Source organism: Hemiscyllium ocellatum, chromosome 30 (assembly GCF_020745735.1).
Source record: "Hemiscyllium ocellatum isolate sHemOce1 chromosome 30, sHemOce1.pat.X.cur, whole genome shotgun sequence".
NCBI classification, from domain to species: Eukaryota; Metazoa; Chordata; class Chondrichthyes; order Orectolobiformes; family Hemiscylliidae; genus Hemiscyllium; species Hemiscyllium ocellatum.
Window position 1 is genome coordinate 53,367,482 of NC_083430.1, and position 22,800 is coordinate 53,390,281.

General features: G+C 42.2%; 1 protein-coding gene across 3 annotated transcripts in view; it reads right to left on the reverse strand.

Moving 5' to 3' along the window:
- Positions 1-7,284: 7,284 nt before the first annotated feature.
- LOC132829976 (myotubularin-related protein 9-like) overlaps positions 7,285-22,800 on the reverse strand; it is a 48,790-nt gene continuing 33,274 nt past the window's right edge. For all 3 annotated transcript variants that reach the window (XM_060847413.1, XM_060847414.1, XM_060847415.1), the window contains 5 exons: positions 20,876-21,037; positions 18,159-18,300; positions 17,081-17,301; positions 11,324-11,475; positions 7,285-9,257 (listed from right to left, as the gene is read on the reverse strand). In XM_060847413.1, the coding sequence (XP_060703396.1) occupies positions 9,121-9,257; positions 11,324-11,475; positions 17,081-17,301; positions 18,159-18,300; positions 20,876-21,037 (814 nt within the window). In that variant the 3' untranslated portion in view covers positions 7,285-9,120. The remainder of the gene's footprint in view (positions 9,258-11,323; positions 11,476-17,080; positions 17,302-18,158; positions 18,301-20,875; positions 21,038-22,800) is intronic.

The following is a 22,800-nucleotide window of genomic DNA, read 5'->3' on the forward strand; positions in this document are numbered from 1 at the left end:
AGACAGAAATATACACATAGACACACAGACAGAGACAGACAGACAGAAATATACACATAGACACACAGACGCAGCTAGAGATCGATACACAAAGACACATATACACTCATACACACAGATACAGACACATGCAGACACACAAATGGACACAAACAGAAACACATGCACATTCATACACACAGGCACACACTCAGACATACACACAGACACAGCCAGAGACAGACACAAACAAACAGACACACAAAACATTGTGGGCGGCATGGTGGCACAGTGGTTAGCACTGCTGCCTCACAGCGTCAGAGACCCGGGTTCCATTCCTGTCTCAGGCGACTGTCTGTGTGGAGTTAGCACATTCTCCCTGTGTCTGCGTGGGTTACCTCCGGTGCTCTGGTTTCCTCCCACAGTCCAAAAATGTGCAGGTTAAGTGAATTGGCCATGTTAAATTGCCCGTAGTGTTAGGGGCAGGGGTAAATGTAGGGGAATGGGTATGGGTGGGTTGCGCTTCGGCAGGTCGGTGTGGACTTGTTGGGCCGAAGGGCCTGTTTCCACACTGTAAGTAATCTAATCTATAAACAATCTACTAGACACAGAATGAAATGGGACTTGCAGGAATGATTATTGAATTGAATTTATTGTCCCGTGTACTGAGGCACAGTGAAAAGCTTTGAATTGCAAGCAATATAGGCAATCACATCAGAGGTTCTTGTTTTGGTTATTCCTTTCAAGTATTTAAAAAGTATCACAATATAGAAACTCTCCCAAGCAAAGTCCCCTTCTGCAATATCTGCAGCTTTGACCTCCTATCACCTGCTGTGTAATTGAGGTGGGTTAAGTGGAAATCCTCCGAGTGCAGAGCCCTGACTGGGACAGCTCAGTCTGGTGACTGTCCTTCATGGACGGAGGGTTATCTGACCGAGTGGAAGCTGAGATCTGCCCCCCCTTTCTGTTTATCTATTTCTCAGACAAACACTTTGCGTCCCAGACTGTACCCAGGAGGTGATACATTTCAGCTCTGTTGAAGCTCAGTTATTACACAGAAATACTATCAATTTTCACTGATGGTCTTACTAAAGGCTGGACATTTCCAAATTAGAAGTGTACACACCGGGGAAATATTTTGAGTAATGTGGAGGTCCCGTGATAACTGTGAGTAAGTTCCATGTTTCTACCTGATAATACATCCTCCGGGAACCGTGCAAAGAATACAGAAAGCAGTTTCTCTCAGAGCAAGGTCAATGTCCAGCCCAATGTCACTACCTGAAGGCAGGGTGAGTGAAACAGAAACTCCCAAGGCTCAACCTTCCACAGCTACCTCCTGCTTTCTTGATAGATTGTGATGAATGAAAAAACATGCACAGGTCCTAGACTCATCAATAATTTATCTTCAGATCTGAACAAAGGTTCCTGTACAAACCCACACATCCACCCCAACTGAGAAGAATCCCATAGTATTCTGGAAAGACATAAAGGATTTTATAATTTTGTACATTCAATACCCATTCATACTCTGAGGGCTGTTGTGGGGCAATGCTAATGTCCTGCCTCTGAGTCAGGAGGCCCACCAAAATTGGAGGTGTAGTGGACAGTAAAGAAGGTTATCTCAGATTACAATGGGACCTTGCTCAGATGGGCCAATGGGCTGAGGAGTGGCAGTTGGAATTTAATTTGGATAAAAGTGAGGTGCTGCATTTTGGGAAAGCAAATCTTAGGAGGAGTTAGACACTAAATGGTAAGGTCCTAGGGAGTGTTGCTGAACAAAGAGACCTTGGAGTGCAGGCTCATAACTCCTTGAAAGTGGAGTCACAGATAGAGAGGATAGTAAAGAAGGCGTTTGGTTTGCTTTCCTTTATTGGTCAGAATATTGAGTATAGGAGTTGGGAGGTCATGTTGCGGCTGTACAGGACATTGGTTAGGCCATTGTTGGAATATTGTGTGCAATTTTGATCTCCTTCCTGTTGGAAAGATGTTGTGAAACTTGAAAGGGTTCAGAAAAGATTTACAAGGATGTTGCCAGGGTTGGAGGATTTGAGCTTTTAGGAGAGGCTGGACAGGCTGGGGCTGTTTTCCCTGGAGCATTGGAGGCTGAGGGGTGACCTTATAGAGGTTTACAAAATTGTGAGGGGCATGGATAAGATAAATAGACAAAGTCTTTTCCCCAGGGTAGAGAAGTCCAAAACCAGAAGGCATAGGTTTTAGGTGAGAGAGAAAAGATTTAAAAGTGACCAAAGGGCAACGTTTTCACACACAAAGTGGGGTGTATATGGAATGAGCTGCCAAGGAAGTGGACCCTTGTCTATTTACCCCATCCATGCCCCCTCATGACTTCATCAACCTCTATAAAGAAACCCCTCAGCCTCCAATGCTCCAGGGAAAACAGCCCCAGCCTGTTCAGCCTCTCCTTGTAGCTCAAACCCTCCAACCCTGGCAACATCCTTGTAAATCTTTTCTGAACCCCTTCAAGTTTCACAATATCCTTCCTGGTTGAACACGGTTGGTCACATGAAACTAAATAACTTTCTGACTTGGTTATTCATTCATAGGATCACTGGCTAGGCCAGCATTTATTGCCCATTCCCAATTATCCAGAGGGCAGTTAAGAGCCAGCCACATTGCTGTGGGTCTGGAGTCACATATAGGCCACACCAGGTAAGGGTGGCAGTTTCCTTCCCTCAAAGACATTAGTGAATCAGATGGGAATTTCCAACAATTGGCATTGGATTCATGGTCATCATTAGACGTTTAATTCCAGATATTTATTGAATTCAAATTCCATCATCTGCCATGAGGGGGCATTAGCCTGATTCTCTGGATTACTAGTCCGGTGACAATATCACCACCTCTCCCTTGAACATCTCTCTGCTAATCATGAACCTTCTGAATCAGGTATTGACAAAGAGCTCTCGATTATACAGTGGTGGGCAGCAGCTCTTCAATTCAGAGGTTTCAAATCAATGGAGGGAGATGAAAAGGATGTCGAAATTGATGTTTTTATAATGAGGAATACACCTTTACTCTGGCTGCTCATAGCACTGTGCCTGGGGTTTTCATGATTAACATTGCTTGATGATTGAGCATTCCCAGAATTAATTGCATGAGAGGGAAGGAGGTTTAAAGGAGTTTGCTTTAATTGGATTTCGCTAGAATTGCTGCCTGGAATAACCAGAGGTTGAGACAGATTTTTGTTTTAATTGGGTCACACAAATTCACTTCGTTCTGGTTAGAAATCTAATTGTTCAGTCTCCCCGCTGAGTGTAATATTCTGCAGAAATGAGATGGTGATTTAATAAAAATGCTGCTGGCTACACCAATCTTAATGTACCAATGTGTCCATGGCTCAGAGCTGAGTGTCGTTCCCAGCACAGGGAAACTCCCCCAGAAACAGAATAAAGTCACTCCATGAGATTGCATATGAATGTAGTCAGACAGTGACTATAATTAGCAATGTCAACCTTTAACCTGAAGTAAAACTTTCACTTTGAGTACAAATCAATCCATGTTTATGACAAACATGATCACCTTGTTCATTTAATTACATTCGTTTTTTTTTCCCAATCACTCCTGCTTATCTGTTGCCTCCCCAGCAATCATGTCACATTCCTGTTATCTGTAATTATGGCGATATGAACTATGCAAAAAAAATGAGATGCCCCAAACATCAAAAGTGCAGCTATCTCCCAAAATCTTCAGGCTGTACAAGCTGCAGATAACATGCAATCGTTAGATCTTTAGTAGACCTCACCTGGACCATCAATCCAGATCGTAGCTAGATCTTGTACATACACAGGCCTTACTGCCATGACTCTTGTCATTCACAAACTTCCCAGCCACTGTGATTCAGAGCGTTAGGAACTAGTGGTGTCAATGGTCAGCTGTAACTGGGGTATGTGACACTATCGGCTATGTGAGCTTGAGTTATTTTGAAGTCCCACCTGCTCCAGCAGTGTGTCATAGCATTTCTCAACAGGTTCATTCGAAAATATATTTTGTCAAAACTTGACTGCCTTTTGTGAGGCAGAAACTCCTGAGCCCCTGTCCCACCCAGAAGCTCAAGTGTAAAATCCAAATGGATAATCTCATTGGTTTAGCAATCACAACCAGACTGTTAGTCTGTGGAATTCTCTTCACCTGGGATAATGGAGGTATGTCATTGAATTTATTCAAGGCAGAATTGGATCGAGTCTTGATAAACAATGGTGTCAAGGGGAATGGGAAGGACGGGGAAGTTAGGTTTGGGGGTGAGTGATGGGGATGTGAAGGAAGGGACAGGAAAGGGAAGTTGAGAGCCACAGGGAGATCAGCCATGATTTTCTGACATAGTAGAACATGGTCAAAGGGCCAAAGGGTCTACGATGTCCCTGATGTCCAATGTCCCTGTGAAACAGAATGAGGACTGGCCAAGGACCTTGAGCTGCTGCCCTACACTCCCCATTAAGACCCAATATGGACAGGAAGCAGACACCTTGTGCTATTGATAAAGGGGAACCAGAGGATGTATTTTACTTAGATTTCCAGAAGGCTTTTAGAATTACAGAATCCTTACAATGTGGGAACAGAGCCTTCACCGATCCTCAGAAGAATATCCCACCTAAACCCATTTCCATACCCTATTACTCTACACTTATCCCTAACTAATGCATCTAACCCACACATCCCTGAATTCTATGGGAAATTAAGCATGACCAATTCACCTAACCTGTACATCTTTGGATTGTGGGAGGAAATTGGACCACCCGGAGGAAACCCACGCAGACACAGGGAGAATGTGCAAATTCCACACAGATAGTTTCCTGAGGCTGGAATCAAACCCAGGTCCCTGGAGCTGTGAGGCAGCAGTGATAACCGTGGAGCCACTGGCACCTTTGATAAGGTGCCACATCAAAAGTTACTGTGGGGGCAATGCATTGGCATGGACAGAGGACTGGCTGGCTAACAAGAAACACAACATAGGAATGAATGGGTCTTCTTCAGGTTAGTGTGATGTCACAGATGATGTTCCACAGGGGTCGGTGTTTGGACCTTGACTCTTTACAATTTCTACAAATGATTTGGATGAAAGGGCCAAGAGATGTGATAACTAAGTTTGCCAATGTGACAAAGATAGGTCAGAAAGTGAGCTGTGAAGAGGACATAAGGAACTAAAAAGGGATTTTGAAAGGCTAAGTGCATGGGCAAAGGTCTGGAAAATGGAGTACAATGTGGAAAAGAGTGAAATAGTTTATCTTGGCCGAAAGAATTTTTAAAAAATCACATTATCTAAATAGTGAGAGTTTGCAGAACTCTGAGATAAAGAGGGATCTGGGTGTCCGAGTGCATAAATCACAAAAAGTTAGTCTGCAAAATCAGGAAAGCTCATAGAGAGTTATGTTTACTGTGAAGGGAATGGAACATAAGAGCAGGGAGATAACATTTCAGTTATAGAGGGCATTATTGAGGCTGCATCTGGGATACTGTTTTCAATCCCAGTCAATGCACTTACAGGTGGGATGTTAATGTGTTAGAAGCAGCTCAGAGAAGGTTTGCTCGACTAATCCCTGGAATGAGTGGATTGCCTTATGAGGAAAGGCTAGACAGGCCAGGCCTGTATCCTGTGGAGTTTGGAAGAGACAGAGGTAACATAATTGAAACTTATGAACCGAGTTGACTGGGTGGATGTGGAAAGAATGTTTTGTGGGAGACTCTAGAATCAGGGGTCACATAAAAATAAGGAGGGACCCATTTGAAATAGAGATGAGGAAACATTTTATCCTCCCAGAGAGTTGTGAGTCTTTGGAATTCCTTACATCAAAAGGCAGTAGGTGCAGTATCTCTAAATATTTTTAAGGCAGACATAGATCGATTCTCATTGACCAAGGGGGTGAAAGATTCTTGGGGATATACAGGAATGTGGAGTTGAGGTTAAAATCAGATCAACCATGATCTTATTGATTGGGAGAGCAGGCTTCAAGGGCTGAATGGCCTCCTCTTGAATAAACAGGAACAGCCATGACTGCGAATGTGAAACACAAACAGAAATTGCTGGAAGACTCAGCAGATCTGGCAACATCTATGGAGAGAATTCAGAGTTAATGTTTCAGATCAAGTGACCCTTCAGGGGCTCAGATTTCCAGCATCCACAGTTCTTTTGATTTTTTTAATGCTGTATTGTGACTTTGTGCATAGTTTTGTACAATATGACTATATGTAAATATAAATGATTAGGTGGAATATCTTCCCTGGGAGTTTGTGAATCTGTGGAATTCTTTACTGCAGAGGGCTGCAGAGGTGGGTCGTTGATGTGGCAGAGTGATAGTGTCCCTGGCCCTAACCCACTCTGCTGCAAAATGTCTGTGCAATTCATCAATCCTCTTTATTCTCCCTTATTAATCTCTTCTTACTTTCTATAAGACCAAGGCTCATTTAGTTAACTTCTCTTTTTTCAATAGCGATAGAAATTCTTACAGTTCCTTTTTTATATTTCGGGGGCTAATTGAATGTACTAAACTTCTTAACTGAATAACTATACCCAGACTTCAGCATTGATTACTTTCCCAGATACCCTTCCATCTCCTCAAAATAATGAATGCCTTTGGAGTTTAATTATTTCAGTGAGTATACAAAGTCTGTCAGAAGTTTACACATGGGATTTCCTGAGGAACTGAGTAGGTGTGTGTGTGGAATAGGGAGGTGGGGCAGTTGGAACTCTCCTCAGTTGGATTCTCCCCCTCTCCTCCTCCAAATTTCCCTCTCTCTTTGTCACACACACACACACAACTCTATGTGTGTACACAATGAGGTGACTCCAACTTTTCTCAAATTTATCCTGAACTGTTCCTCATTTCATTTCTATTATATATAGTGAACAAATTGGAAATCAATAAATTGTTTGAAGTGTCATTGAAAAAGATTTAAATGTATTTAACTGTTTGATACAGTTAGCTCAGTTCACTGGATGGCTGCATTTCGATGTAGAGCAATACCAATGGTGTGTGTTTAATTCCTGCACTGGCTGAGGACGCCATAAAGGATTCTCCTTCTCAATCTCGTGACTCACTTGAGGCATGGTGACCTTCAGGTTAAACCATCATCGGACATCTCTCTCTCTCTAACAAGAAACCAGGATTATAGTAGGCCTTTAACTTTACTGCCAAAGGTAAAATATCAAATGCAATATTACAAATGAGGATTGTACTAATAACTTTTATTTGAATTTTGATTTTGTACAAATATAAATGTTTTGAAACTTTATTAATGTGCAGAATTAACAATTCCATGTTAATCTGATAAATGAAATAAAACTCTCTTCATCTCATGAACACAAAATTTCTTAGTCACTTTGCAAAACACATATCTTGCTTTTGCAGAAGTGATATTCAGTAATGTAATGATTATTCTGTATATAAGGGAAAATGTATTCAGTGTAATGTTATTAATTATTCTGTGAAACAAACTACATTTATTACCATTCCAGTCCCTGAAATATATTCACAACATATACAGCCCTCTCCACTTCCTTCGTTCAGTGTCTTCTCAGTGTGTGAGGTTTTACTTTGAATTGGGTGGGTGAGGTTTAGGCACATGTCCATTGAACCAGCCATACCAAATATCATTGCAGTTCTTCTTTACCAACACTGGATGGCATAGCATTGCCTGTCTACATTCTGAACCCCTTTAATGATCTTCAATTAAAATGCAACATTTAGTAAAATACAATGACATTGTTATTTACTGAGACAGTAAACCTGAAGTAGGGCTCATATCTTTTCTCTTGCTTAAAAAATAAGGTATGGAGAGCTGAAGGTCCCAACTACCTACAATATCCATCTCTACTCTTGACCATTGCACTTCCTAGAGAGGGAAGTAGCTGTTCACATTATCTATGTAGCTGTAAATTTGAAATATTATCTTATAATCTTAACGGAAGTCTCTTATTGAACTTCTCGACATAAACTGAAGCAATTTTGCTGATAATGCAATAAATACATGAGAAATTGCCAATTCATAGAACACAGAATAGTACAGTACAGGCCCTTCGGCCCACAATGTGCCAAGCATTTATCTTAATCTAAGATCAACACACCCCTCATTTTATTGCCGTCCATGTGCTTGTCCAGCAGTTTGTTAAATATCCCTAATGTCTCTGACTCTATTACCAATGCTGGCAGTGCATTCCACACACCCACCACTCTCTGTGTAAAGAACCTACTTCTGATATTTCCCCTCAGCCTTCCTCCAATCACCTTAAACTTGTGACCCCTTGTGACAACCATTTCTGCCCTGGGGGAAAGTCTCTGGCTATCTTCTCTATCTATGCCTCTCATTACCTTGTACACCTCTCCTCTTCCTCCTCTCCAGTGTGAAAAGCCTGAGCTCACTCAAACTCTCTTCATAAAACAACATCCTGGTAAATCTCCTCTGCATCATCTGTAAAGCACCTACATCCTTCCTATAATGAGGTGACTAGAACTGGACATAATATTCCAAGTGTGGTCTAACCAGGGTTTTATATAACTGCAGTAAAAAAAATCAAAAAGCGTTCAATAAAAATTCTGACCGTGAATAACTTCAGGACAAAAGTATTTCAAAAATATAACAAAATTGTTAAATAATGTAGCTAAAAATACTATCCCTATATTTGAAAAGCAGTATTCAGGAGAATGGTGTGAGCTGACCCAGCTTCAATGCTGGAGAGCCTCTCCAGTCAATTTGGCTGCTCTGAACTCTCCCCTCATCACGTACCTACATCAGAGTCGAAACAAGTAAATGTATAAATATAACTAAAAAATCTGTAGCTAAGGAGAGAGTCATCTGTAATGAGAAAAGTCTTATAACCTGAAATGAGTTCACAGCTGATTTATCATCAGTTTTCTATTGGCAGCTCAAATAATAAAATAACAAACAAAGTTTTAAAACTTTTATTCAGCTACTGTTGTGTTAATGAAGATGGAAACTGCTTTCTCTCCTACTCTCCTTTCAACTCAGTTCCCTTCGCTGATCTCGGTGGATGAACAGTCTGAGTTATAGTTGTGTCTTTTCTACATCCCTCCAGCTGGTTGTGATCTTGAAAGGATGAGGCTGAAAAGTTCTGAAAGTCATTCAGATCGACAGTGGCCTCTGAATACCAAATGTTGAAAGCTCTGACGTTCAGCAGTCTTCCTTCGGAGCAGACAGTTGTGCACTTGTTGGATGTGGTTTTCTCCTGGAGGATTCCATTATGTGATGAATCTGCTCCCATGCCTCGTTCTGATGCTCTAGTGATCGATTCCATCTCAGGAACAACCCTGAAACAAAATGACAGGTCACTCAGGTGACGTCAGACTGGACCAAGTGTTACAGAGGTGGTTAGTTACCTGACGTCAATTTGTACCTGAAAAACATACATTGCAGGATCAATCAAGAATTTAAAAAGTCAATTATATAGGATGATAACAGTGAAATTAATAATAGACAATTTTGTGAATGATATTATTGTGATAAACAGTCAATAGGACAATCCTCATCTGTAATTACTGGACAATTGTCATGTTTTCATCTTATTTTATTAATGTAAGAAAACACATGCCAAAAAGTGCAAAACTTTCTATATAGATTAGAATATCTACAGTGTGGAAACAGGCCCTTCAGCTCAACCAGTCCGCACCGACCCTCCGAAGAGTAACCCACCCAGACCCATTTCCCTCTGAATGATGTGCCTAACACGGCGGGCAATTTAGCGCGGCCAATTCACCTAACCCGCACAACTTTGGACCGTGGGAGGAAACCAGAGCACCCGGAGGAAACCCATGCAGACACAGGGAGAATGTGCAAACACCATCAGACAGCCACGCATGGCTGGAATCGAATCTAGGACCCTGGTGCTGTGAGGCAGCAGTGCTAATCACTGAGCCACCATGCCACCCCATATAAATGGGGTGTGGCCCAAGGAAGAACTAATTGGCTTTTGATGAAGACACAGGCCCTTTGGCTCACAATGTGCCAAGCATTTATTTTAATCTAAGATCAACCTAATTTACGCAACTCTCGATGTACTGCCATCCATGTGCTTGTCCAGCAGTCGCTTTAATGTCCCTAATGTCTCTGACTGCTGGTAGTGCATTCTACACACCCACCACTCTCTGTGTAAAGAACCTGCCTCTGACATCTCCCCTGAACCTTCCTCCAATCGTCTTAAAATTATGACCCCTTGTGTCAGCCATTTCTGCCCTGGGGAAAAGTCTCTGGAATGTTTTAAATGGTTCTGATAACATTGGGTTTACACAGAGTGGGTTGACATTTTAAAATGTTGTGGGTTATTATACTCAGAATGTTATGGTTTGTCTCAACTGCAGCCATCCAAATGTGAACAGAATTTTCAGAGCAGACTATTGGACATAGATTAGCTTGAAGCCTCCTCAGTGAGTGGAAGCTCTGGATAAAAAGTTCCTTCTTTCAGCTTTGCAGTTTCAGACAATCAATAAGGCAGCACAGAGCTGTGCAACTGTATTATCACTGCACTAAGGCAGCTTACCAGAGGTAAAGTGAGTGAGCTCTGCTCTTGTAATTAACACAGGGACAGCATCCTGATGTATGGTCACTGCTCACACATTCCCAAGTGGATTATATTTGTCAACAGTGCCTATGTTTCTAGTCCTGGCCCAGTTGCTGTGCTGACTTTCCAGGCTTGTTACAGAACTACAACTCTCCTCCATTTGCTGAGAATTTCAGCTCCTCCCAGTAAAACCTTGTGAGTGTATTCTGCAACATTTCAACATTTGTATGTCAAAAAATTGAGCGTTGGCTATCCCTGTCCCCTGGTGAGGAAGCGACAACACCCAACTCCTCTCAACATCTTCGAAACAGCATTCTTAAAGGAGAGACTGAAAGACAGAAAGAAACAAAGGGAAAGGGAGATGGTGAGATAAAGAGAGGCAGTGAAGGAGAAATAGAAAAGGATATAAAGAACTTATATTTGTAACGAACATTTTACAACTTTTAGATGGCTCAAAGTCAATGAAATACTTTGGAGGTCAGTTACGGTTATTATACAGCAGCCGATATACCTACAGCAAATTCCCACAAATGGTCACGTGATATGGACCAGTTGATCTGTTTTTGTCTGATGGCAGTAAGATACTAGCCACAAACTGGGGAGCAGTCCAATGTTCTTCTCCAAAATAGTCTCCTGCATTGTTTTCCCTGAACCGGAGAGGGAAAGCAGGCTCTGTTCAAAGCCTCATCCAAAATCCGGGTCAGATCATCTGCTGCCTGTTTGGTTTATTTCAGTGCCAGCTGATTGATGGGGTCAGGAGGCCCGACACAAAGAGGAGCTAGCTTTCTGTTTAGCAGCTTTCACTAAAGCCCTATGTACCTTGCCAAAGCTGCAAACTCTGTGGAGCAACAGAAGGCCAGATGGCGAGGTTGTTTCTTTCGTACAGAGGATTCATGTATTGCTTTCGCTCACAAGGTCTGTTCATCCGACTCCAAATTGAAATGGTCTGTTCCTTCACATTCAGTGTAAACCTACAAATAATAAGGAAAATATTCCAAAGATAAGTGAATTTTGAGTACTTCTGCTGCCACTATTTGATATTTTCTACTGAGTGTTTCAATCTGATACAACAGAGTTTTCTTACAATTTATTGGAACAAGTCAGAAGAAGAAGGATGCAATAATTATCGTGGGGCTGATTAATCCCACGTACCTACTTCAGTCCAAATCTGGTGGTGATTAGCCTAAACCTTCTCTCCAAGGAAACCAGTCCATCATTTATCATTGAGGGCCCAGTCATATCTACTAATTTATCTTTGCTCCTTATATAATACTGCATTAAGTTTGATCATGGGTAATATTAGTTGCCACATTTTCAGACATTTCGTCATCATGCTCGGTAACATCTTCAGTGAGCCTCTGGGCGAAGCACTACATTGAACAAACAGGCAGAAAACTAGCCAGCAGGATACATGAACATCAACTAGCCACGAAACGACATGACCCTCTCTCGCTGGTATCCTTACATACAGATGAGGAAGGACACCACTTTGACTAGGAAAACACATCCATCCTAGGACAAGCCAAACAGAGACACGCACGAGAATTCCTAGAGGCATGGCATTCCAACCAAATTTTAAGACATTTGGACAGGTAGATGAATCGGAAAAGTTTAGCAGGATATGGACCAAGTACAAGCAAATGGGACTAGTTTAGTTTGCTATGGGACTCTATGACTGTAAGTAACAACTGTTCTTGTGTGATCTTTCTGGAAGACAGGGAGGACTAAAGAGATTTGTATATGGAAGGTGAGGCTCAGTGACGGGGGTGATCTGATACAGACTTGGAATCTTTAAGTATCTTTCTCACTTTTGACATGGAGCTAATGGAAGCAGCATCAGTCCTCTGCATCTTTGATTATTAATCTCGGGATTTGGGAAAAGTCATCCCTGGAAGGTCATTGGCGTATAGGACCTGATATTACTGACCTGATATCACCACCTGCTCCACCAGTTCCAACTGTTTGTAAGCCTGAGCCTTTAATGTTTCTTTTTGCCTGCTAATTTGCTGAAAGTGGTGAATAACTGATGAAGATCCATTATGCAGGTGATTAGTTTTGGCAAAATCCAGCCCTGAGAATTCTCCTCATTTATCCAGATGAATATTATCAGCAGTGAGAATTGAAGTACAATATTCAGAAAGGAGTGTATTAGGATTTGTGGAACAGGCCTAGTGAAATCTCCCCTGTGTAACATCCTCGCCAAAACACACAAGCAGAGCTACATTAAAGGCCTGATTGAAAGTGCAATGATCTCTTGATGATATGGACTCAGCTGCAACTCTCCACAAACCATGTTTTCAGAACTAAAACATTTTGAAATGTGCTGGATCTCTCAGGAGACAGCAACTTGCTTTGAAAATGTGACCATTTCCTCTTTCATTCTTAAAATGGTGAAGTCTAAATAATCTGCTCAGTCAAAGTGAAAGAATCAAAATCTGAGTGATACTGTGGGAGGTCATTTTTGCTGATTTGTTTCTGAACAACTGGAGGAGGGATTTCCCACCCAGAAATGTTAATAATGTCTTCTCCCCTGCCCTAGAAACCCAGCTCATTTCAAAAGCAAAAGACTTTCATTATATACAATTATCCATAGGAATGGATAGTGGAAGCTACGAAATTACAAGCCTTATATATATATATATATCAAGTCTTCTCTCATATGGTGTTGAAATAAACTCCATAAATCTTATTTTAGTTTGAAGTTAAAAGTTTTAGAACATAGAACAGCAAAGCATGCGATGTTGTGCCTAACATGTCGCCAAATAAAACTAATCCCTCCTCCTGCCTGCCCGTGGTCCGCATCCCTCTTTTTTCATTTGTCTAGCAGACTTACACTAACCACTGAATTTAAAAGTCCCTATCCCATAGTTATTTGAGAATGCAGTTGGAGGAGGAACCGTCAATGCTTCACACAAGAATCAGAATCTGAATCAAAAGCTTTTCTTTCTTTTTCCTCTCCATTCCATTGAGATATTTCCTTTAAAGCTAGTCTTCAAATTGTAGCTCTGGAACAAGGAAATTGCAAAGTGATGTTGATTGCTTATGATTACCTCATTTAAAAAAAAAACCTGAGTATGTAAAAAAAAAGTCTGCATTCACCCGTTCAGTGGGATAAGTGGTGTATAACTGCACATGAGCAAGTTTTGAATAGTAGATGCACTTCTGTAAGGAAGTTCCTGAGCCTGCACACTAAGTAAAGTTGAAACCTTGTTGGTGTAAGAGCTGTTCGATTGTATTAAGAACCAAAGGTAAATTCTGATCCATTTTATTAATGAAAACTATACCTACTCTCTCAGACTCTCACTCACTGGATTTTGCAAACACTCTGGTTGCAAAGTCTTAACTTCTGTTGAAGTTGCTGCTTTTTGATGGTTGCCCAGTGTACGTCAGAGCTAAGGAAGTAATTTGTTGCATATAATTACGATTTCACAAATCGGAGTTGCGTGTAAGTGGGAATAACTGAAATTGTGGCTTCGCCTTGAACCTAAAGAGGAAATGGAATTGAAATACACAATAAAAAGGGTCAGTGTCTGTTGGAACTTCAGGTCACAGCTAATTCAATGATGGGACATGGTGAGGTCAGCAGTCAGGGTTGATCTTCCTCAGAGTTCAGTGAGGTTCAGATTATTTAACTTGGGATGTTATCTAAATAATTCAGCATCATTTCCCACCCCAGCTGACAAGGAGGAGGGTCCCCCAAATTGACGCTAAAGAACCTTCTGTGGCACAAGGAGCCTATTCCCACCACAATGCTCAGACCAGAGAGAGAGTTTCACAGAAAAGCTGGCGACTGGCAGAAAAGAGGGAAGACTTTGGGCAAGGGCCAGGGGTTCATCGCAAAGGTCAGGGGAGTAATCAGATTCCTCCTGGATTCCACAAACTGTCCACTAGAAAGTGGATTCTTGATTCTTGCCAAAATGTGTTCCCATCAGAATTAGCTGCTGGTATCAATGTCATATGGATCTGAAAGACATCTCATTTAAAATGGGATAACCATATGTCACTGAGGTATGACTTTTCCAGGTAGTGGAGGAGTCTCATTCATCCTGGAATAAACTCAATGATGAAGTCTCACTGCTGTCTGGGGAAGAGAATATCACAGACTAATCACCCTCTGAGAAAAATCAAATTCTAATTATCTCATTCTTGGGAGACACCTAACTTTTAAACAATGTCTCCTTGTTCTACGCTCACTCACTTCTCAGCATCCATCCTGTCAAGTCCTCACAGGATCTTATTTGTTTCTATAAAAGCATCTCTCATTCTCCTACACCCGACATCCTAATGGATTTCTTACCGAGCTAAGGAGGCCAAACCTGCACTCTATCCTCTGGAGGTCTCACCAAGGCCCTGTAGCAAAGTGTCCCTGTTTTTATATTTAACAGCCTTTCAGTAAACATCAACACTCCATTTGTCTTTCAATTACTTGCTATATCTGTATCCTAACTTCTTTTGATTCATGTACCAGGACACCATCTCTCTGCACCCCAGAGTTCTGCAACCTTTCTCCATTTTTTATTCCAGCAGCCAAATAGGGAAATTCACATTTTCCCACATTATATTTCGCCTGTCAAGATTTATCTGATCACTAAGCCTATCCCCCTCTCTTTATAAATTCTTCATGTCCTGTTGACAACTTAGTTTCTCACCTTTCCCTGTATCACCAGTCGGTGTAACTATTATACATAATTAAAGCAGAAAGTGCTGGAGAAACTCAGCAGGCCGGGTAGCATCTGTGAAGAGAGAAACAGAGTTAATGTTTCACGTCTAATATGAGTCTTCTTCAGAACACAGATATCATATATTTGGTCACTTTGTCCAATCATTTATAGTGAGTGTAGGTATTTGTGACTCCGGCACTGATTGCTGTCACACTCCATTAGTTACAGCTTGCTAACCTGAAAAGCAGTTATTTCTCCCTACTCTCTCAATGCTGTTAGCTAACTAATCCTTTAGATACTGTCCCTGATGTAAGACTTGAACCCAAAACCTTTTGACTAATAGGCCAGGGTGCTACCCACCATGCTATGGCTAACACCTCGGCTTTTAATTCATCAGCATCCAGGTTATGGGTCTAGAATGCTCCCGCTATTTTCAATTCCCACACCATGAGCTTTTATTTTGCATTAACTTTTGATGTCACACCTTATCAAATACTTCTAAAAACCTAAACGCACAATTTCTATAGGTTTCATCCTGACTCACAGAAGTCTAACAAATTAGCGGAACATGATTTGTGTTTCACAAAAGCATGTTCAATCTGCTTGATTGCATTATGATTTCCTAAACGATGTGGAGGTGTCAGTGTTGGACTGGGTGGACCCAGTTAAAAATCCACAACACCAGGTTAGAGTCCAACAGCTCCAAAAGTTTGTACTTCCAAATAAACGTGTTGGACTGTAACTTGGGTTTGTGTGACTTTCTAAATGTCCGACCATGAACTCCCTAATCATGGATTCTAGCATTTTCTATATAATAGATGTTAGGAAAATTGCCCTATGGCTTGCTGTTTTCTGAGTCTTTCCTTTGAGTAGAGGGGTATATTTGCAATGCTCCATTCTGCCAGGGCTTTCCTAACAAGTGTCAGGAATTTTGGAATATGACAAATGATGTATCTTATATCTTCCGTCTTCACCAGATTTTGAGATCTTAGAGATTTCATGCGTACAGGGAACTCCCACCACTGGGAAGCATGGGGCAGGTTGCCGGGAATTTCCCCAAACATCAGGGATATAAGTAAGACATCAGGAAACAAGACGCAGAGAGGGGATCTGCTTTGCAGAACCTCTCCATTCCGCTCGCAAAAAGACTCTGAGATTCCAGATGCCTGCAACTTCAGCACCCAACCCTGTCTCCAGGGCAAGATCTCTGTCTCAGGTTTGTTGCAGTGCTCTGGTGAAGCTCAGTGTAAGCTGGAGGAACAGCACCTCATTTTCAGCCTGGGATCCTGTAGCCTTCGAGACTCAATATCAAGTTCAATTATTTTAGGGCCTCCACCTTCTCCCAAGTCCTTACCCCCACCCCACCCACCAGGCCTTGTCATCCCATGGGCTGCTACAACAAACACCCCATTGTCAGCCACTAAGGGTTCCCATTAGCAGCTACCCATTCTCCCAGACTAACCTTTACCCATTCCTTTGTCTATCCTCACCTCTCCTGCCGCCCAAACACTATTGCCAGCACATATACCAAGCTTTTCCTAGCTACCACCAGTTCTGGAGAAGAGTCACTGGACCTGAAATGCTAACTCTACTTTCTCTCCACAGATACTGCCAGACCTGCTGAGTTTCTCCAGCAATTTCTGTTTAACTTTTCAGACTTTCAGCATCCACAGTTTTTTGTTTTTCTCAGTGGATTATAATCAGCTATCTATTATTGGGTAATATTTATTTGATTCAATATTTTGATTCTCAAAATATTTAACAGTTTAGAAACATTTTATGAATTTGACCTATGGAAAGTAAGTCCTGAGAATATAATTACACAGACTGCTACTGTAAAGAACTCAGCGATGATTCACTGACAATGACCTTCACATTAGGTGGAGTTTAGTAAAATGATTTCCTCATACATTACCGTTCCTTTTCATTATTACACAGGAATGTCCCAAAGCAGGATGCATAGGCATGTTCAAACAATGTGATCAGGAAGTGCTCATTAAACTGGAACGAGCAAGGGAACTGGCTGATCATCTGCCAGCAGCAATCCAGGAAGATGAGGAAGACGGGTGCTTCTTGTTTCGGCTTGGCATGTGAATACGCTGAACTGGCACAGCGGTGTTGGAAAGGATGTCCTGCCTGAAGAAGAAGAATAAAAATGTGACTGAACTCGTCAGTCTGAGCAATGCCAAACATTCACCTTTGTTAAGGTGTCAGAAATGGAATAGACACAACCTCACGATCAATTGTGTTGATATTGTTTCTTGAGGTGCCTACTTCTTTCTGTGAGCCTCAATAATAAATGCGAGAGGCAATTCAACCATGAGAGGCCTCACAGGTAGGCCTTGTCCTGTTCCCCTTCAATGTGCACAAACAAACAGAGCTTCTGGCAGGAATTGCTGGATAACAGTCCAGAGCTGAGATCCACGAATCACATAAAATCACAAACTCCTCCAGCACACCATAAGCCCATTCAGCCAACCATTTCCAGGTTTGCTCTCGCAAAGAGCAATCCAGTGAACTCTGTGAGCAGGTTCTCTCACACTCCAGGCGTAGTGATGCTGTGTGAATTGTTCACAGTGCTGACTGAGGGAGCTTGGAGCTTGCTGTTGGTGGTAGACTCTGAGCTGAGTCTGTCTCCTGACAGCAAAGCAATGAGGCTGTCTCCTTCCACTGCACAGATTAGCTGTCAGCTTCAAAATTCTAGATTCCAGAGACAGGTACAGACCAAGTGATCAAATACTTTGTGGAATAACAGTTGACTGATGCCTGGAGGGTGGGGCAGTATAGCAAGGGGAAGGGTAAAGACAAAACTGTGGGGCTGACTACGCTGGAGTGTGATATCAGAATCTCTACAGACTGGAATGTTCATGCACACTTTATCCTGAAGACACTAAATGTGTCCTGAGTGAATGCTCTGTAGGTGGTCTGTGCAAAGTATGCACTGGGAGATACATGATCTTTTCTCAATCATGCTTTCTTCTGATTTTACACACCTGTAACCATTCCCTCTCGATAAGTGCTTGGAAACCATCAATGGTTCGACAGTCTGGATCCAGAATGATTTGTGCCAGCGATGTGAGCTGGAGGGTGGAGTCTCTCCCCTCAGAGTCATGGATCAGGACAGACATTCCTTCTCTGTGACAGCAAATTGACAGCATCACTCTCACATCGAATCCCATAGCCCACCACATGTTTTTTCCAAGTTTAGTTGTAATGATTCACTTTAAACTAATTTAATGTTCAGTTTGACAGAATCACAGTCTTTGTTAAAATCCATTTCTTTCTCCAAACAAGATGAATTAAATAAACATTCTGAAACTCTTTGTGGTCAACGTTTCACATTATGAAATGTGGTCAATGTTAAATTGCTGCTAATCCTGAGGTATTGAGATTCTCCAGATAATGTTCTGTATACCATGAAAGCTGGAGAAGAACGTGGTAACTGTCCACTGGTCAACACTACACCAGAATGTTCGTGACGTTGGTGATCTATTTGGCGTCTCCCTTCCACCCCACTCTGAACTTCCAACAAAACAACTCCTCCATTTCTGAGATTGCCTATTTCCACCTTTATCACTTCAGCCGATTCACTGACCTCAGCTCGTCTGCTGCTGAAATCCTCAATCATACTCATACAGTCACCGAGATCTACAACATGGTAAAAAGGCCCTTTGGCCCATCACATCTGTGCTGGTCAAAACAAAACACCTCACTATTCTCATCCCATTTTTCAAGGCATAGCCTTTTATTTTTTGGCATCACATGTGCACATCTAAATCCTTCTTCAATGTGATGGGGGTTTCTGTCTCTCTCACCCTCACAGTTAGTGAGTTCCAGATTCCCAACTCCTGCTAGGTGAAAATGTCTTCCTTCGCATTTTCTCTGAACCTCCTGCCCCTTAGCTTAAATCTATTCACTTACCCCCCCTCCTTCACATCCTCACCACCATCATTGTCCCCTCCACTAAGAAGAAAAGTTTCTTCCCAATCACCCTGTCTGTGCTCCTCAGGATTTTATACGTCCCAGTCACAGTCCCTCTCAATTTCTTCTGCTGTAAGTAAACTGTGCAAGACTGACTCTGCTCGGAATTACAAAGGCAATGAATTTAAGGTTGTCAGTTGAGCTTTCAGAGTGCATCACTTTTATGTTCTGCCCTGTGCAAACAGAGGGACCATGGCAATGCATTGCAACTTTTTCAATAGAACAAAAGCTTGGAAAAATTGTGAGTACATTTCCCCTTACACCATGTCTTGCCAGTCAGGGTTGACTTACCAACCACAGAATCATGACATTCCTTTGTAGAAACAGACCATTTGGCCCATTGTGTCTGCACAGGCTCTTCAAATGAGAGTTATCTTAGTGCCAGTCTTCTGCTAACCAATCTGCACCCTGTTTTCTATGCAACATAAATTGTTCCCTTTGGGATTTGATATTCCTGTGATTTTATCCTGATAAGTGCACATTGCCAATGTTTGAGAATAAGAGCCTTTTCTCAGTAATGCTCAATTTATACAATTGTGTAATCAGCTACATTCAATGACATTCCTGGTACAAGATTCAAGGCTGCCAGAGGATCTTAATTGAGAAAATAATTTTGAAATCTTTTGAACAGTTTAAGCAAAAAAAAACAGCAAGTGTGCAGTTATATATCAATCCTACAGGAATTCTAATAGTTAGCTGTTTAAGATAAACAAACACAATTACAATGGTTCTGGATCAGTGGTGCTGGAAGAGCACAGCAGTTCAGGCAGCATCCAACGAGCAGCAAAATCGACGTTTCAGGCAAAAGCCCTTCATCAGGAATCCTGATGAAGGGCTTTTGCCCGAAACGTCGATTTCACTGCTCGTTGGATGCTGCCTGAACTGCTGTGCTCTTCCAGCACCACTGATCCAGAATCTGGTTTCCAGCATCTGCAGTCATTGTTTTTACCTACAATTACAATGGTCCAGTTTCAGAGACAGGCATCCATAACATTGCTATAAGAGTTCCTTAAAGATGTGTAGGGCAGGTGAATTGGCCATGCTAAATTGCTCATAGTATTAGGTGTATTAGTCAGAGGGAAATGGGTCTGGGTGGGTTACTCTTCGGCGGGTCGGTGTGGACTGGTTGGCCTGAAGGGCCTGTTTCCACACTGTAGGGAATCTATTTTAATCTAATCTAATCTAATCTTTAATTTCTTCAGAATTAGCCAATCTATGGTCACAGTTAGCTCACTGTGACCAGCCTCAGTGTTTAGCCAGATTCCTTTTCGTGATTTCTATCAAGTGATCCTCTGAGGAAGGACGTTTATGTGAACATCAGACAACAGCAAGATTGGGTTGACTGCTGTGAGCCATGGCTGCTGGTCACACGGGAGAAAACAGCATGTACCAGACATACAGAGGGATGCTGGTGCACAGGGAATAGGTCTGAGTGAGAGTAAATTGTAAAGTAATGGTAGTCCCATCAGGCTGCTCCCTTGTTAGTGAGAGACAATGGTTGATAAGTTTAACCTGAGAGCCACTGCACCTCAGGCAATGGTGAGGTTGAGAAAGTGGTAATCTCAGCTGGTCACAGAAGCTGAACCCACGCTGCTGGCACCACTTGGTATTTACAAACCAGTCAACCAGCTAACTGACCCCCCAGCAAGAGGGAGCTCAATGGGAGACACAATGTCCTATCAGAAAGAATTGCTACTATTAGAAATGAGGTCTGAAGTTAGAGTGTTACCTGTCAACACACTGTGCAGCCAGACACGCGATAGTCAATACAGTTTTAACATGGCTCAGCCATTTAGAAGCCTCCAGTTTACTAAGCCACCTGTCAATGCTATTGGATTGGTCATTACAAGCATCGACTAATTTAATCAGGCTTTCCTGAAGAACTCTGCCCCTGTAATAAAAGAAAATTAAAACTGATGAGAAGAAGTTCAGCTTTCCAGAAAGTGCTCCAGTATTGAACAGCAGATGCTATGTGGCATTTTTTAATTATGCTGACAGTTCCATAAGACAGACCTACAGGGATTAAACTCATCAAGGTCTTTGCACATGCATTAACTCAGCACCAAAGGGAAGTGAATTCTGAGGCAAAGGTATATCCAAATCTCAGCATGTCGATTCCGAGCCACCAGCTTTGACCTGGGGAATGCTCTCAACATCGACTGGAGTCCGCCTCAGCCTGCAGGATCATGTGGAGACCTGGGTTTTTTACTGCAGTGTGGAACACTCCATATTACATGTCTGATTCCTCACAAAATTAGACTACCAAAAGGAATCAAGTTTCTAACAGATAAATAATGTCCATGGTGAATGCTCATTTTTCACTAAACTTCAGCAGAAACAAAATTCTGACTCATTGACTCTTACACAAGTCAAGCCTACAATCATTAAAATCACTCTAAAACCTTAAGTAACCAAACAGTATGTAAGCGGGATTTAGAAGGGAGTTGATTGGGACACAGTGGAAGAATAATAACTGATTTCCAAAGTTACAGGGTTAAAGGTGACTGGAAAATCATCCAGTTTGAGGTTGAAGGGTCACTGGGCTCAAAACGTTCACTCTGCTCTCTCTCCACTGATGCTGCCAGACCTACTGAGTTTCACCAGCAGTTTTGTTTTTTTATATATTTCCAGCATCCGCAGTTCTTTGTCTTATTGAAGTTGAATATGTCAGTATTCATGGAACTATGCAGCAAGTTCAGCGCTGGAATGTTTAATATTTGTTTGCCTCCTTTTAAAGAACTCTATGTAGATTACATTCAGGTATATTCTCTGAGGTTTGTTCTATTTCAAACACAGCACCCCCACCTCACCCCCCACCCCACCCCATTCCAAATAACAATGGGATTGTGCTGCTGGGATGTTAGTAACTGTAAACAAGGTAGAAACCCAACTCTGTAAAGCCTCTTCTTCTGATTTTAACTGGACAGTAGTGGCAGAGGCTGTGGATTATACACAATTCCAATATAATTTATCCCCTCTAGAAACACTGGTGTTTCTTCCCAGCAAAATAACTGCAAACACAATTGCTTGCTTCTAAACTCTTCACAAAAGACTCCTATCACTTACACCTTTCTCAGGAAGTTAATTTTGATTGGCAACTATCCTATTTATTCTCAGAACACTCTTCCTGACAGTGACATGAAAGGTTTGTTTCTCTGTTGACAGAATAAAGTCAAGTTCTGGTGCATGACAGTGTCTTACCAGGCTGGCCTGATCTATTCACTAATGGAGAGAGACAAAAAAAGCTGCAGATGCCGGAATCCAAAATAGACAGGCAGGAGGCTGGAAGAACACAGCAAGGCAGGCAGCATCAGGAGGGACAGGCAGGAGGTTGGAAGAACACAGCAAGGCAGGCAGCATCAGGAGGGACAGGCAGGAGGCTGGGAGAACACAGCAAGGCAGGCAGCATCAGGAGGGACAGGCAGGAGGTTGGAAGAACACAGCAAGCCAGGCAGCATCAGGAGGGACAGGCAGGAGGTTGGAAGAACACAGCAAGGCAGGCTGCAGCAGGAGGTGGAGTCGATGTTTTGGGTGTAACCCTTCTTCAGGACTCAGTCCTTCATGACTTGAAACATTGACTTCTCCATCTCCTGCTGCTGCCTGCCTTGCTGTGTTCTTCCAGCCTCCTGCCTGTCCCTCCTGATGCTGCCTGGC